General features: G+C 35.2%; 1 protein-coding gene across 1 annotated transcript in view; it reads right to left on the bottom strand.

Moving 5' to 3' along the window:
- The window catches only part of Smp_159890 (metallocarboxypeptidase D peptidase unit 2 (M14 family)), a gene marked incomplete at its 3' end in the record, with an annotated part of 42,773 nt that overhangs the window by 12,681 nt on the left and 17,245 nt on the right, over positions 1-12,847 (bottom strand). The window contains exons 10-13 of the mRNA XM_018792009.1: positions 9,390-9,693; positions 7,189-7,476; positions 6,512-6,751; positions 3,015-3,253 (exon numbers count right to left, since the gene is read on the bottom strand). Coding sequence (XP_018647280.1) covers positions 3,015-3,253; positions 6,512-6,751; positions 7,189-7,476; positions 9,390-9,693 — 1,071 coding nt within the window. The remainder of the gene's footprint in view (positions 1-3,014; positions 3,254-6,511; positions 6,752-7,188; positions 7,477-9,389; positions 9,694-12,847) is intronic.

Here is a 12,847-nt window from a genome sequence, read left to right as displayed (position 1 = left end):
TCACTCAAATAACCGGTTGAATATGGGAAACATGCACATCATCATAAGAATCGGACACTGCACAGCACAACACCTACTTTTATGTTAACTAGCACAGTAAGTTGGTGTGAAAAGATATTCTGAAAACTGATAAAGTCACAGAGCAAACACGTAATCATGTCTTATGATATAAAAGCTAGGATTTGACAAACATCAATGTTCTCCCAGATTCTACGCTGATTCGTTCAATATGTTTAAAGTATTAGCAACAACAGATCTATTTTATTGACACATACATACAATACCTTGTTGCTAGCTAATGTAAAAAATAATGAGAAAAGTTGTATATCCATCGTTTTTCTATAAAATTAAGCTTGTGAATTAATAAATTTTCAATCAAATCTATATATACCCACTAAATTGTGATTTTAATGAGATCACATCCATGACAAAAAGTGGAACAAGAACTCATTTAGAAAAAGAAACAACACATGAGACTCAGTATATTATATATATATATATATATATATATATATATATCCAAATGACAAGCACACACAGATTACATATTAGCACTTTTTTAATTCCATAAACATGGATAATAAAATGAAAGACTGAATTGGAACTTTTGATGCTGTGAATAGTAAGTAGCATCATGATATTTTTAATATGCGATTATTCAAGTGAGATTACTGTAATAGCAAATAGATGTCAGAGAGAAATTCCTGTTGAAACCACACTAATATTTTTAATAATGGGGAGTTAGTGAGGATTGTTGAATTTTATAGTTTACATTATATCTGGCTTTGATCTTTAGTGTGGTCGCGAATGTGAATTATTGAAGAGTCCCATTACAAGGACAAAACAGTTTTCTAGTACTTCACGGTTTGAAATAGTTGTCTAAGTTATGTTCACGATGTAAACAATTTGTTTTTCTCATATTGCTATGATGAAAGAGTTTTTTTAATAATATATAACAAGATAAATAAAATGACAGTGTAATCGCTTTTACTTAGTAGAGTTTACCATTAGGTAAAAGCAACAAATGTTGGTAGCTCAACTTCCAGACTACCACAAATAAAGTAGACGTTTGTGTATGTGTGACGAAGCCTTTCTTCAGAGCACAGAGGAAGATAATTAATTGAAAAAAAGATTACCTTGAGTATTTTGGGAAACTCATTTTGCATTGTTTGTTTTAATCTTCCCATTGATCTTTAGGACTGCTATTGGTCAGTCTCTTATTAGCATATGTGCCTACTGTGTGGATTGCCTCGATATCACCTTCAACCACAAGCATCATAAGCAGAGATGGATGATGGTTAGCAGTGTAATTAAGGACGCACACTTCATCTTATTTAGGACTCATCAGCTAGATGTACCTACACCCCAGAGTTGATGTTCACACTAGGAATCGAACCCAATACCATTCGCTTCCAACGCCATCGCGTCATCCACTTAGCTACTGAGTCCTGATAGTCACCAGAATGTGCAATAGGGTGAAGTGCAAGTTCATTTTGTATTGTTTGTTTGAATCTTTCCACTGATGTTTAGGAGTGTAACCGATCAGTCTTATTGGCACATGTGCATCCTGTGCGTCCCAAATAGGACGAAAAGCGCGTCCTGCTTCCCATTGCTAGCCACTATCCACCTTTGCTTATAATTTCGAGAGCCGTTTGACCTACAGATAGTTTTCGTTACGAATTGACATCAGCTGGAGAATAGTTATAAACTAGAGGCCAACAGATTGGTGGTGTATCGTCTTTATTTTTGAGACGCCGTAACAGTAGGCATATGCAATCTCTCTTGGATCAAGTTTTATGCTCCGTAGAGACTAGCTCTGAGGACACACCTAACTGCAGAATCACATAATCAGTTGTATGTGACGCAATACATAATTTGAAGATGTACTTGCCCGAATTGCTCAAGTTAACAACAGCCAAGTAGGAGAGGAAAACAACAGAAGCGGAAATAAAATCAAACTCTTCAATACCAACATCAAGACAGTTCCACTGTACGGAGCTGAAATGTGGAGAACTACCATAACCACCATCAAAAAGGTACAAGTATTTATAAACAATAGTCTACGTAAGATACTCAATGTCCGTCGGCTGGATGCTATCAGTAACAGCCTACTGAGGAAGAGAACAAACCAGCTTCCATCTGAAGAGGAAATTAGGAAAAGACGTTGGAAGTGAATAGGACACACATTGAGTATAGTGTAAATTATTAGCCTAGTGAAAAACATTTTCGCATTTAGAATGACACGTGAATTTCAATTTATCCTACTTCCATTTTATCTATCTCTTACTATCTAAATAACAGCAAATACATTCAATGGTTCTAATCAGTTGTCTTATGTGAATAAGTTAAACAATTAACTGGAACAATAAAAATAACACGAAAATTCATTTACAAATACATCCTTACTCTGTAATGTCTCACATCAACTCGGCGCCCAAACACTGTGAAACTATTCGATCAAATTCAGACGAAAGTTTTTATAAATGGTATCAGTTGTAATCAAAATATAAACATAATGAAAATATTGCAAGAGGAATGCACAAGATAAAAAAGAATCAAGAGTACTGAGTACCGCTGGGATATATATATATATATATATATATATATAAAGAGAGAGAGACCGTAACGGGTGGAATCAATCACGTTATTTGTAGATATAACATCTTTCTCGCTCTCTGTAAGCCATCAGATTCTCACCAAGAAGTTCAAAAGTAACGCTCATAACACAATACATAAAATTTCTGGGTTCGTCCACTGATGGAATGACAATGTGCGGATACTGATGAAAAATTCAGGGACGAGACGAATTTTTCAGTGTTCCCTAAACCTTAATAGTTCTCTACTTTAACTTTAGTTCATGAAGAAAATCATTTTCAAATAAAACAAATGTTTAAAGTTAGTCGATCAAGGTACAAAAATTATCAAGTACGGAACAGGTTTTTTAGCTTCGGATGAATAATGAATACAAATATAACCTTGCCGAAATATATCAATCAGTGAATATACTGACTTACTAAGTGCGAGTGACCAATCGAAAACATTTTACCACACGATTCAGCAGTATGATTACGCATGTGATCATAGATATCATCTGGACCATTAAAATTAATTTCATTCAATTCTCTTTTAAGATGAATGTGTGATCTTCCGTTAAAACGATCCACATGGAATGAAAGAGCCATAGCTACCTGTTCATAAGCAACATCAAAAGTGGAATTTTCTGGTCCAGCTGCAGCGAACATAAGATATGTACCTAAAATAATCATTAGGGATGTGGTGAACTGATATGACGGGATGAAAAGTCAAAATTATATTGATTACTCAGTATAGTGTTTGCTTTATTTTCCCGTATGACATTTTATTGTGAATAAAATACGATATTCTTGTATTAAGTTAACATGAACTATACTAAACATATGATTTGTTATGACTGTAAGTATTTTTCATATATGTGATTTTATTCTAATTAATAATCAAAATGGGTGTACGGATCAATATATAAATGATTGTATTACCAACTAAGGTCATCGTTGTTGCTCGTGCTTTTGGCTGCTTGTAAAATATATTTCCCTCTCCTCAATTTGGACTTCTCTCTCTAGTTAGTGGGGCTGGGATTCATTGGAATAGTTATCTGATTTAATCATCGTGTCACTAAATCTTTGTTCCGTTCACAGATTAGATGAACTCATAATCTCTTCAAACATAGCATGAACAGACAAATTAATTAGACCTCATAATATACCATACCATCATTCTCTTCAATTGTTATCATCTCGCGGAACCCAACTAGGTAGTCTACACCTACCAACATGACTCAATTCACTAGTCAGTGACTTCATAGGCTTGTGCCATGTTTTGGTCTGGCCGCCCCTAGCTTTCTTCCAACCTACTCCTACACCAAAAAACGTTGCACGTCGGGACAGTCGGTGGTTGTAACACGTGTCCCAGCTATCTCAACTGATGAAGTTTCACTACTTCATCAATCGACTTGCCATCCTTGCCTAGTACCCGTTTCCTAATGACTGCATTACTTACTCGGTGGTCCCAGGATATACGAGCAATGCTTCGAAGACACCTATGATCGAATACTAGCAGGGAGTCCGCTCTCCCTCTCGAAATGCTCTCACATGGCCTTGCGTATATAGCCTCTGCCAGGGAAGTCCTACTCACTGCCTTCTAGTGGCATTACTGTTCTTTACGAAATTTAGAGGACGAAAAGCGAATGTCCCGAGCTTTAGCCGGGTTGGTGGACACGGAAAGTCCACCTAGGGGAGTTGGAAAACCTTGATTCCAAACCAATGGTGCACATGGGCTGGCTCCAGTATCCTGAAGGAACGAATGGCGTATGAATCAATTGTTGGTCACCGACTACCATGGGACTGCATCTCCTCATGATACTCCACTGCCTTATGGATTAGACCTTTAGGTCAAAGGCTCGAGGTGTGGCCCCTTAAAAAAACCAACTGCTTCGGTTTGGGCACCCGGTCAGTATAACAGCCCTCACACAAATCAAATGGTATTTGCATAGCGCATATATATCTGGTGCCCCTTTGTACCAATATTTATGTGTTTAAATAAATAAAAACCTACGAATATCCTCTACACTTACCGGCCATGTTTCACTGTCATAAAGTAGGACGGAACGAAATGTTGCACAGTAAACCCATCCTTTGGTTACTTGACGGATACCTCGCCTACACCATAAATGACGCAAGTTGGCGAAAGCTAGACGAGCCTTCTATATCCGTGCTGAGATTTCATTACACACCAGACCACAAGGGCTGATGAGACCCCCAAAATAAGTGAAGCTGTCAACACGCTCTACTACTTCACTCCCTATCATTAGTTCAGGTTGCGATGCAACCCAATCCTGAGGTAACATTTTGCACTTCGAGGGGAAGAATCGCATCCTGAACATGCACGCATTGTTGCTTATAGTGGTCAGAAGACTGCATTTTGTCAGCGTCTTCACCAAATAGAACTGTCATCGGCGTATTCTAAGTCAACGAGTGAGTCTTCTGTTAGAAGTTCAACCCCTCTAAATTTGGACGAGAAAAGTGTTATTACTAATAGCACGTATACGATAAAGTTAAACTAGAATGAAGAGAGTGGACAGGCCTGACGAACACCACTTGAGGTAACCAATTCTGATGACAGTTCGCCATAGGCTCTAACTCTGCCAGTTATCTTCGAGTAGAGAGTCTTTATAATGTTAATGTACTTCTTTGGTACTCCTTTCAGTGACAAACACTGCCATAGAACCTCACGATCAACGGAGTCAAATGCTGCCTTAAAGTCGAGAAATACTACTATTGTGGGACATCTGAATGTATGTCTATGTTTTAGGACCTGACGTAGTGTGAGTATCTGGTCTATGCAACCACGTCCAGGTCGAAAACCAGCTTGGTTTTCTCTAGTCTGCTCTTCACGAGCTTTATTAGGGTGTTGAAGTACTATTGAAGCTAATATTTTAGACACTATATTAGTCAAACTGATTCCTCTGTGATTGTCACAAGAGGACTTTTGTCCTTTCTTATAGACTGGCACAATCAGTGATTGGGACCAGTCAGATAGAATTAAGTCCAGTTCCCAGATTCTACCTAAGACCTCAGTCAAGCCCCGACATGGAATCCTGAAGGCCAAAGGAGAAGAGGAAGACCAAAGAACACATTACGCCGAGAAATGGAGACAGACATGAGAATAATGAACAAACCATGGATAGCACTAGAAAGGAAGGCCCAGGACAGAGTGAGTTGGAGAATGCTGGTCGGCGGTCTATGCCCCATTGGGAGTAACAGGCGTAAGTAAGTAAGTAAATAAGTAAGTAAGTAAGGGGTGGTGGCGTGAGTGATAATGAAAGTCAAACTAGCTTATGTCAATCTAGGTCATCTCTGGCGCCTTCGTGATGTTAGTCTAACTGTAAAAGGTCGGATTTACAACGTCGATGGTTGTGAAACCTGGCCTCTCTGAGTTGACGATGTTAAGCGACTCTCCGTGTTTTATCATCGTTGTCTCCGATAGGTTGCTGACGTTCAGTGGCAACACTATGCTAGTGGCTTGAGAGGTTGTCAGACATGGCTCAGAAGAGAAGTTAGTGGTAGTCCTGTGGTAACTTTTTTTTAATTTGTTCATATAAGTGAGAGGAACTTCTTCAACTGAAAGATTCGATTGTGGTTGTATTCTTGTTAACTGAACTGATGCCCCTATCATTATTATTACTATTATTATTCCACTTTCATACACTAATTTCTGTTCACTTTGTTCTTTTTCATTATACCTTCCATTCTCTATCTCTTTACAATCTCATTTTTATTGTGTAGAGTTTGCTTTTTTTACCAATGTTTATGTGTTTAAGTGAAATTTTAAAAATGATAAAATCCACAGTTGTTCCAGGTCCTATATTTTCATCACTGTATAAATGATTGAATGTACCAAGTTCTAGAAACCATATACAACTAATTGCATCCGAATTCATGTTAAGTAACCAAAAAGAAACCTTATAATAAACTACCTGGAGGAATAAGCTCGCAAAAACGACCAGTTGAAGAATTAATTTTCACGGACAACCATTTACTACTACTGTTTGAACCATCACTGTTAGACTTATTGGACTGCTGAAAAAAATGCATAGCAGGTTGCAAAATAATTTGTGAACTTGGAACTGGAACCCAATGACGATGTTCAATTAAACGAGTTACCAGATCTGATGTCAGTGGACCGGATTCAATCGAAATTTGACCACAGAATGATACTAAAATAATGCACAAAAATAAGATTGATAAAAAGAAAGACTTTTAAAAAAGGACAGTCAATCATTTGGTCAAATGCAATGCAGAACTTGATACGTATATACATCGGTTAAATTGGTCTCATCAAATCAACAAAGTGAGTTAACATTACCAAGACATACGCCGTAGTAGCACAAGTAGTAACAACATCAGTAGCCGTATAAAAGATTAGGCATAAATGCGACTCGAAAAGAAAAACTTAAAGGATCTAAAGTAATCCATAATCTATTTTAACGAGTCAAAAGAATATTTATAGAAATTAAAATAAAACTACATGTTCAGTGACTTACACTGCGAGAGTTAGTTTTAGCAAGATAATAAAAATCAAGGAACATTAATAATTATAACAGATAAACAGATTGCCTAGATGGGTATTTAAAAATGTTTATTATATACTTACAATTTCGAACGGATGAAAATAATTTGTTTAAACCAATCAGTGTAGAATGCCATAGTTCCGGTAATTGTTGGGCATCTAAATATGAACCGTTCGATAGATACTGAAGGTGACAACCTGTTCCCAGACGTAAAATAAAAGGTTCATTATGATTACTATTGATCTCGCCTATGCGACCATTATCACTGGAAGTTACGGGAGAAGAATGAGAGGGTACATATGATGCTGACAACGACGAGGAGGATAAGAATGGTGAAGTGAACAAATCCAACAAACGCTTTTCAGAAGATGCTAATAACATGAAAAAATATACATATACAAAAATGAAATATGCAGAGAACAACGTAGGTACCAAAGAAGCATGAAATGAGAACGAAAAGAAAGGAAAGCTCATGCTTTCCATTCATTAGAGTATACTAGTCTATTTTACCTATAAAACGTATTAATATGTGATGATTGATGGGAAAACATAGATTGTTCATTTGGGTTAGTCACATATGATGTACAGCGAAAAATTAATGAATATTAATAACATTTAGCAATGATCGAATCATTCGACTACCACACAACAGGTCGTGTACACGAACTTCGCTCTACTCCATCTCACTTGGACAACTATGTAGTATCGTCATACCTCAACTAAGCAATATACAACAAAGCTGAATATATTAACCTGTACTTGTTAAATAATCAACTTATTCTTCTGTAACAAAATTTGTCGACACTATTACTGTTTAGACAGTTCCATACATTTTGAAAATTGTAAGTATTTTGTGTTGCGAAATAAATGGTAATAAAATTTAACTACATTTCATCTAGATATATTATCGTTCAACCTGATTTATCAACTTCTCATAAACAAATGAGTAATTAAGAAGACAATATGGACACACATAATAAAGAGAAACAATAAAAGTATACATTGTAGAATTTACTTGAAATCCAACATCTAAAAGTAATAAGTTATGGAAAAGTGACTTGAAGGTAAGTATGATTCGATGAATCATTGATATTTACTGCTAAGGAGTAGTAAAATGAGACGAAACAATGATCGCGTTGATAGAATGAGCAAGAATTAAGTTTCGCAGTCAAGCCTTAACTCCACGGAAATGTAATTGATCTACAAAACTAGTATATTTTTCAATAGCTTTTTTTCAAATGACATATGATCCTGTTTTGTAGATAATCATGTTAATTTATCAGTAGAAACTTATTTTGTTGACTACTCGGATTGTTTTCTGATCTCAGGTCATTAACATCGCAGTCGATGACCATATCTCGAGTGCGTTGTATTATATAAATTATTGCACACGAATGAATCACAGTAAGAACAGAAATATACTAGTAGTTCAAATAAAAATGTAATGTAATAAAAAATGTAATGGGACTAGATTTGTTAAGTCAAAGCGTGCTATTATATATAAATATAAGCATTGCCACATGGCAATGGTACATATATTTTACGGAATTTAGTGTTCTCTAAACTTGGCTGCTTCAACAGCGAACCTCCATTTTAATTTTCTAGACATCATTCAGACGTACAGATAAGCAAAGCTTCACAGCTAAATCCATGATAAAACAAAATCTTTAGAGGTTGAACATACCACTTGAGAATTAATTATTCTGGCAAATTCGAAATTAAATCCAGCACTGAAATCTCATATTCTTATCTGTAGACTACATTTAAAACCAGGATATATGTGACTAAACAGTAGTACTATACACATGTATATGCAAAAGATTCAGAGTGATATTTATTTGGCCACGACTAAAAAGCGTAGCGAGACTATAATTTGTGGACGAACCATTCAGACTCAAGATGGCAGGTCTTAAATTCTGGAGTAAAATTCATTCATTCATTTGGCCAAATACCATTTTGGCATTATAGCAGATGTCAGGTCGTGATTAAAACATTAAATCTAATTCCTAACTTTAACGTTCAACTGTAAATCCTAATCTTAATTCCTCACACTTATCTGTGACCCTCATTTAACACTAGTAAGTAAGTGGACATTCCAAGGTAATTTTAGCGTTGCTCAAAGGTCGTTCATAAATTGTAGTCTCACTAAAAATGCATTCTTATTTAAATGTATTACCTAACAGTCAAAAGTAGCACATTATTATCAATTGTTATAAACAGATTTTTCAATCGGTTTTTTTTTGAAAAAACCAACGTTTTAAAAAAACACAACAAATAAACATACAGATACTATTCATATCTTGTGATGTTTCAGTACAGTGAAATGAATATTTAGTAGAACATTTCACTGTCGAAATGAAACCAATGGCTAAATTATCAAATAGATCAATATTTGAAATTTCTTTATTTAAATCTCTTGGTATATGAATTGCAGTAAGAGGTAGTTGTTGGTTTCGTTGGACATTATTAATATTTGTTGTATTTCTTATTGAACATTTTATTGAATTGTTCGATTCAAGAGTAATAATTAAGTGTGGTTGAAATTCACGAGTTATCTTTTGAAAATTTTCATTGTCAAATATTGGATTCTAGAATCGAGCAAAAAAAAGGGGGGAGGAAATACAAATGAGAACTTCATCATTATGTAGCGGCCTGTTTAAACATCTGGGCTACCTGTTCCTATCATCTAGATATTTCAACAAGTTATCTAATTTTTTTGTTTTAATACATCATTATGCCTATTATTCGCACAACCTATTCAGGTGCGTTTCTGAAAAGTGTAAGACCTTCCGCTGTAAAGGCTACAGAAGGCCTAATCAGAGATATCGTGGTTGCTGGCAATATGCAGCAAGAAGAATGTACATTATCCAGATGTCGATTGACTGGGCTGCTAACTTCTAACTGGCGATCACTCAATATTTATCGTCAGGAAGGACGAAGAAGTAAGAAACGGAAACTTGTTGAAGTACTTTGTGCTGAGAATTCTATATTGTACCAAAAATATAATATTGAATAAAGCTAATAATAATAATAATTAAATATAGAGATAGTGAAAAGCAATTGAACCATATAAATAACTTCATTAGCAAAATTTGACACAAAACAATAAAAAAAATATTGTTCAACACACACGCAAACACAGATCGATGAAAAAAAGACAAATAACAAACTGAGATCATACTGAAAAACCAAGAAACTAAGACAAAACGTATTTGTTGTTTACCTCTTTTGATGAACCCGATATATATCAGTGGTGCGAGATGTTGTTACGTGGCTAGGCTAATTTAAAAATTACTTCAAAATACTGTATATAAACGTTTACTACTTCGGTATGAAGGTTCTAAATGACTCTCAGTTTAAAAAGAAAAGTCGCTAGTTATGCATACTGTGATTGTACACAAAAATGATACATGGACCCTATTATTATATTATGGTTATCAAGACAATGTATACATGTATAGTCATTGATCAGTGAGTAGTAAGTAATGTCATGATTATTTAGTCCTGAGTATTGGCTTACTTCCGACTAGCATCAACTACATACACATACAAAAGTGAATCCATTCTTTACAATAATTAAATTAAGTTTGTTAACACTAAATCCATTTTTATGTTGCTACATAATCCCATTGCTCATTGTATAATGCTTTCTTCGTTTCTAATCTAAACTAAGTGTGTTTTTTAAACAACGTTCTTAAATGTCTCTCCACTATGATATACTTGCTTTCAATCAGCTTCTTTTGGAAGTAAACGCCATTATGAAACATCAAAAACAAAAGCGCCTTCGCGGCCACACCTTTAATTTATCGTTTTTTAATCAGAATCGGTAGTCATTAGTGGCTAGCTTCAGAAGTAACTCCTCTGGTTATAGTGAGATGCCATAACCACTGAAGTCCTACCATATTGGTTGTGAGACAGTGCATCACCACATGCAATAGAGAATGGTCGCGCAATATCACGAATTGATTTAAGTTAGACATTAACACAGTTGGATGCCGGAGCAGTGGTCTAGAGATTAGGCATTTGCACTCAAGATGGAAGGTCCTGGATTTGATCCGGGGGGAGGATTGTGGATATGCACCGTCCAGAAATTCCATACTAAGACGAGACGGCTGTCCAGTGCTTCGAAGTGTACAGTGGTGGTCTAGCTAAAATCATGATAATGAGTTGGAAAACGAATACATGTGATATATATATATATATATATATATCAAAAATTTAGCTTTTTAATGCATCTTGAATGTAGTGCTGAGTAGGTGGATGCAACAAACTGGAAGTTCTTAACTTAAGTTTTATGCCAGGTAGCATTTGTGATCAATAGGTATTACCAGAAATCCTTATGAAACTGACGCCTATTGAGAGATTTGGATACGCGTTACTTATTGTCCTAGTCAGACGGTGCTATCACTAAGTTATTTGAGTCACAAATTAGTAATTTGTTAGACTGATATATTTTCATATTAACTGATCACTGTCTAATAAATAATGTCATATTTTGTAACCTTTTTTTCAATCTGACTAATAGAATACGATATGAAACAGTCACAACTGAACATTACATTGATTAGTACCATGTAGATAAAACGAAGAACGGGCAGTTGTATGGCTAATGAAATTTAGAATCACTGAAAAAGTGACAAATCATTAAAACTTTTAAAAATGATCGAGTATCTCTTAATTTTCACTCACTCATTTAATGTAGGCTATTATCCAAATTAATTGATTATCTAGTAAAACGTTAACTGGAGGTTTCAATATAGGCTAATGATCAAAACCTATTCCCAAGTGGATAGTTATGCGTATTTTTAAAGAGAACTTAATAAGTGAATTAAAATTCTTCACCCCCATAGCAAATGCTATGCGAACACGCGTACGCGCACAACCATTTTTTTTTAAAATATAGTAAAAACAAAAGACCATTCAACGACATGCCGTAAACCACAAAGTCAAATATGCAGACATAAAATAAACACTGACTTGTATAAAACAAAATATACCATAAAATAATACGAAAAAGAAAATCTGAAACATCGTTTTCAGTTGGTGCTACAGTAACCTGTGGTGAGAGGGAAAAAAGGTGAAAACAACATGACCACTCTTTTCAACAAGTACATAAAGAGAAACGAATTAAGAGTATGTCGAACTAATATCAACAGGATTTCAATGATTAAACAAATCAAGAAACATTGTAGGTAGTAGTTGCTCAACGGAAACTAAGTGGGCAGGTTAGAAATGTATCTGACTATTCATTCTCACATATTGACATAATGTGTTCAAAGAAGACTCTATATTTTATCAGTATGATTTGACAAATTAGATATGTAGCCTGTGTGTAGAAATTTATTCAGACGTTTAATTCTTAAATGGAATGAAGTATTAACTTTTGAAGAATTAAATAAAGGTTGGGAAAGCAAATAACGTTGAGAAGTACAACTTGATGCAGTCAATATTCCTCGTGAACTATGACAAGACTAATAATGTTCAGGTAAAGAGCCTTCAAGAGAATGATGTACTTCTTCTGTACGTCCTTCAAACTGCGACAAGCCCTTTTTACCAATAGAGTATATTACCGCCTTCAAGTCAAGGGATATAGCTAATCGGATGTCGATAAGTAGATCTAATGTAAAACCCGGTTAAAGATAAAAATTTCTTCAGTACGTGGTTTTTGTGATCCGGAAACTGCCCTTTTTCCCATGGTTATTAGCGATAATTAGCAGTTATTAAAAAAGGGATTTTTTTAGT

The sequence above is a fragment of the Schistosoma mansoni genome (assembly GCF_000237925.1).
Source record: "Schistosoma mansoni, WGS project CABG00000000 data, supercontig 0223, strain Puerto Rico, whole genome shotgun sequence".
NCBI classification, from domain to species: domain Eukaryota; kingdom Metazoa; phylum Platyhelminthes; class Trematoda; order Strigeidida; family Schistosomatidae; genus Schistosoma; species Schistosoma mansoni.
Note: the sequence above shows the minus strand (reverse complement) of the source record. Positions and strands in the feature narration are given on the sequence as shown.